At 40.6% G+C, this 3,524-nt stretch overlaps 1 protein-coding gene across 1 annotated transcript; it reads right to left on the reverse strand.

Moving 5' to 3' along the window:
- Nucleotides 1–365: 365 nt before the first annotated feature.
- Nucleotides 366–2,023, reverse strand: LOC107041874 (ubiquitin-like-specific protease ESD4). The gene is made up of 7 exons (XM_015262678.2): nt 1,774–2,023; nt 1,584–1,732; nt 1,331–1,468; nt 1,122–1,226; nt 930–1,052; nt 699–836; nt 366–425 (listed from the first exon to the last, which is right to left on the reverse strand). The coding sequence occupies exons 1-7, from the start codon at nt 2,021–2,023 to the stop codon at nt 366–368; spliced, it is 963 nt and encodes a 320-aa protein (XP_015118164.2).
- Between the last annotated feature and the right edge of the window lie 1,501 nt (nt 2,024–3,524).

Here is a 3,524-nt window from a genome sequence, read left to right on the forward strand (position 1 = left end):
AAACATTTATCTCCTTGATGGAACCTCGCAGATTCATGAAGGAGAACGCGATCGATTTTGTCGAAACCTCAATCACCTTGTTCTTCCTTATCCAGAATGAATATTTGTCTTTCATCTAAAAATAATTGGATCATTGGCATTATTAATATATCGTTTCTCGCATGCTCTAGTGAATAACTATAATCAAACATACCAATGTTGGTTCAGGTCCTGCGATGGATTGTTCTGAACTTTGAGGTTCCCCAGGCGGTGGTATCGGCAGAGAAAAAGCCAACTGGGACGAAACAATTTCCTCCATCACCCTGCGTCTTATTTGCGGCATATTGTGTGGGGTGAATATGAAACTGGCATGCGCCGTCAAATGTTCACACATAGACACAAACAAATACCCCGCAATCGTAAGGGTTGTTTTGATGAGGAATATCCTGTGGAGATCGAAGAAATTAAAATCATGAATGACCCATTTACCAAGTTGTCTTATAACAAAACATACATTGACCCGTCCAGTGGCCCATCCTGCAGGGTCTAATGGTTGGCCTTTCCTCTGCAGATGCTCATTCCCGAGATACGAGAAGATTGTCCCCATAATTAGCGCATGCTGTTGGTTAAACAATAAATAAAAATTCAACGTCAAATTCATGATATGACAAATAAGTCAATGATTGTTGATAATTATTAACATGTTCTTGAATACTGACATTCGTGGAGGCTTGAGCAAGATTGTCCAGGCTATCATAATGCTTGATCAACTTCTCTTTGAGGCAGACGACACACGGACAACAATGAGCTCCCAAATGGATTGGTATGAGTAACATATCCTTAGAAAAGATGTCGACCTGGAACAAGAATAGATAGAAAAAATGTATGTGAGAAAACTATTCAGAACTAGCCCTCAATTTTACTTTCTTATAGTATATTGCCTAAATTACATTATTCGTCCATCGAGCAACATGGTTGTATGAACGCAGAAGATTCTGGTAGAAGAACGTATTGAAAACATGTACAGAGCCCTCGCTTCTTCTCGCGATGAGACTCAGATACTTGTTTATAATCTGTATTGATAACCACACATCATTAAATTAAAAATTAATGAACATCCGACTTTCCTATTCTCTTGATACAATATCGTTCAACCATGATCCCGGCAATAATCTTTTCAAGTCTGTTACTCGTACCACCTCACCATCATTCGAAATAATTGTCTCGTCACTATGTTGCAACCACGTCTGAAGAGGAATTAATGCATTACAAAATGAAAAATGAATATTAAAAAGGAAAAGATGTTTGAATTCATAATGCACACCTCAACAAGGGACGAACAGGGTGAAACCTTAGGTGATGAAGACGGTGGAGTCTCAGGCAATGAACAGGGTGGAGTCTCGGATAATGAACAGAGTGGAGTCTCGGGGGACGAACAAGGGGGTGTGAGGATCAATGTTACTCTCTCTTGTTCGTTGTTGACATTCAGCTAGGGAAATATGATAGCGATTCAATAATTCATTCCAGTATAATCGTCATGAGCATCAACGAAATGAATTAAATATCGATGATTGTTATGCAATCTCTATGTGAGTACTACTCACAGTGGTTTCTTCAACCATGACAACACTCGATGAAGGCTCAATGTCTTCGGAAGGCCCAATCAGTCCAGTATCTATGGAGTCATCAATATCCATTTGAGACTCGAACAGATCTATCAGCGATTTACGCACATTTGCTGGCTTTCTCGACTCTATTGGAGTTAGAGTGCAGAAATGCGATTCCTGGACAGGCCATCCATCTTCAACTCTAATATCTCCAAGTTGGTCAGATCCACACTCTCCTCCTCATCCTCATCATCACAGATTATATGAATCTGATAACCATCCTCTGTATCATCGCTCACTTCCCTTCTGTAATCCTCCAGAATTCGTTTTTCTGTGTTTATAGCATGCTTTCCAAATTTCTGGAGTGGCAGACGCCGATGCCTCAGCCCAGATGCTGTCAATCTGGGCAAGCGAGAAGACGTTGTTGCGACCAACATGGGCATCGAAATATCGTTTGGATTTCGACCAAATCAGCTTAATGGGGTTGTAGAAAGAGTGATATGGTGGTAAGCGGACAATTTCATGCTCCGTGTTGCTCGCAACAAACTCGTCCAGTTCATATCGAATAGGTTCTTCATGAACTTGGCACAGAACAAGTAATTCCTTCCTGGTAGCATCTGAATCGTACGCTACTTTGTGGTCATCAAGCCATGCCTGCAATTGGGCTTTCTTCCAGCTCGTCGTAGGCTGTTGTTCAATCTAAAAAAAAATTATCGTTGCTGAGAGAATTGGTGTTCATTGAAAATTTGTTTACGGGCGATATAACAAATGCTATGGTTAATAACTTATAAATGCACGTACGCGAATTGAATGATAGGAGACATTATCCAAGACAATTGCAGATGTCATTTCAAGATTGGGAAACAGTTGTTCAGTGAACCAGTTTTTGAACATTTCTCCCTTCATATCTCCGTGATATCTCATCTGATTCCTTGGGCTTGGCCACCGTATGAAGAAAAAAAGAGGCGTTGGGAGCAAATCCGTTCTTGCCGCCGGCATGACAGATAATATATCTATCTCCCGTAGCACCTGATTTTATCGAAGAACTACGGAGATCGTCATCTTGCCATTCTCTCGTTTTTCCTGTGCCCCGTCGGTAGGTCCAAGTTTCGTCCTGATAAACGATAGATTTGCCCTCATCTATCAACCGCTTCATCTTTTTCAGGAACGCAATTCTCTTCGCAACAAGGTATGGTTGTTCTCGAAGAACTCGTGTACCATCTCTCCGCTCGTACTTGAAACCCAAGTCATGAAGGAGTCGCTTCAATGTAGTGAGCGAGCTATTGAAACCAATATTGCGTTCCCTACACGAAAATGAGTTGATACGCATCGTAATACACCAATGATCGAGAATCATACAATGATAAAATATTTACCTTACTGTATTGAACAGGACTTGAGCAGTCAGATGCGGTCCTAAAGAGCAACAAATATTGCCTTACATAACATTCCAATTACTAAACAAAATTAAGCATAACTACTTACGCTTCTCCGCAAATTCGTAAATGATAGATCGAATCTGCTCTGCGATGGCTGCATCGATGTTTCGCACAGTCTGGGGTTTTGGCCTGGTTTTTCCTGGAGTATAAAATTCGGCGCCAGATTCCCCAATGCGAACACACTCCGTCACTTTGGTTTTTGAAACACCTAAAGCGGCCGCAGTTCTCTCTCTACAACACTATATGCAGATAGATAGAAAAACTCATAGGATACAGTCCCCTTTGTAGATGCAAGCATTCAAGAATGAATTTAGTAATAAAATATTCAAACAAGACAATTTCAGTTCGAGGTTCATTTTCCAAAAATATTGTGGAATCCGGAAGGGATACTAAAAATTTGATAGGAATCTTCTTTGTAAAGTAGAGTGAGACCTACAAAAAAACCGTCGGTATTCCGCAATTTCTACGACATTGCAAAATATTTATCGAAAAGTCTACC

This window comes from Diachasma alloeum, unplaced genomic scaffold, assembly GCF_001412515.2.
Source record: "Diachasma alloeum isolate Michigan unplaced genomic scaffold, Dall2.0 Dall_scaffold_00385, whole genome shotgun sequence".
NCBI lineage: Eukaryota > Metazoa > Arthropoda > Insecta > Hymenoptera > Braconidae > Diachasma > Diachasma alloeum.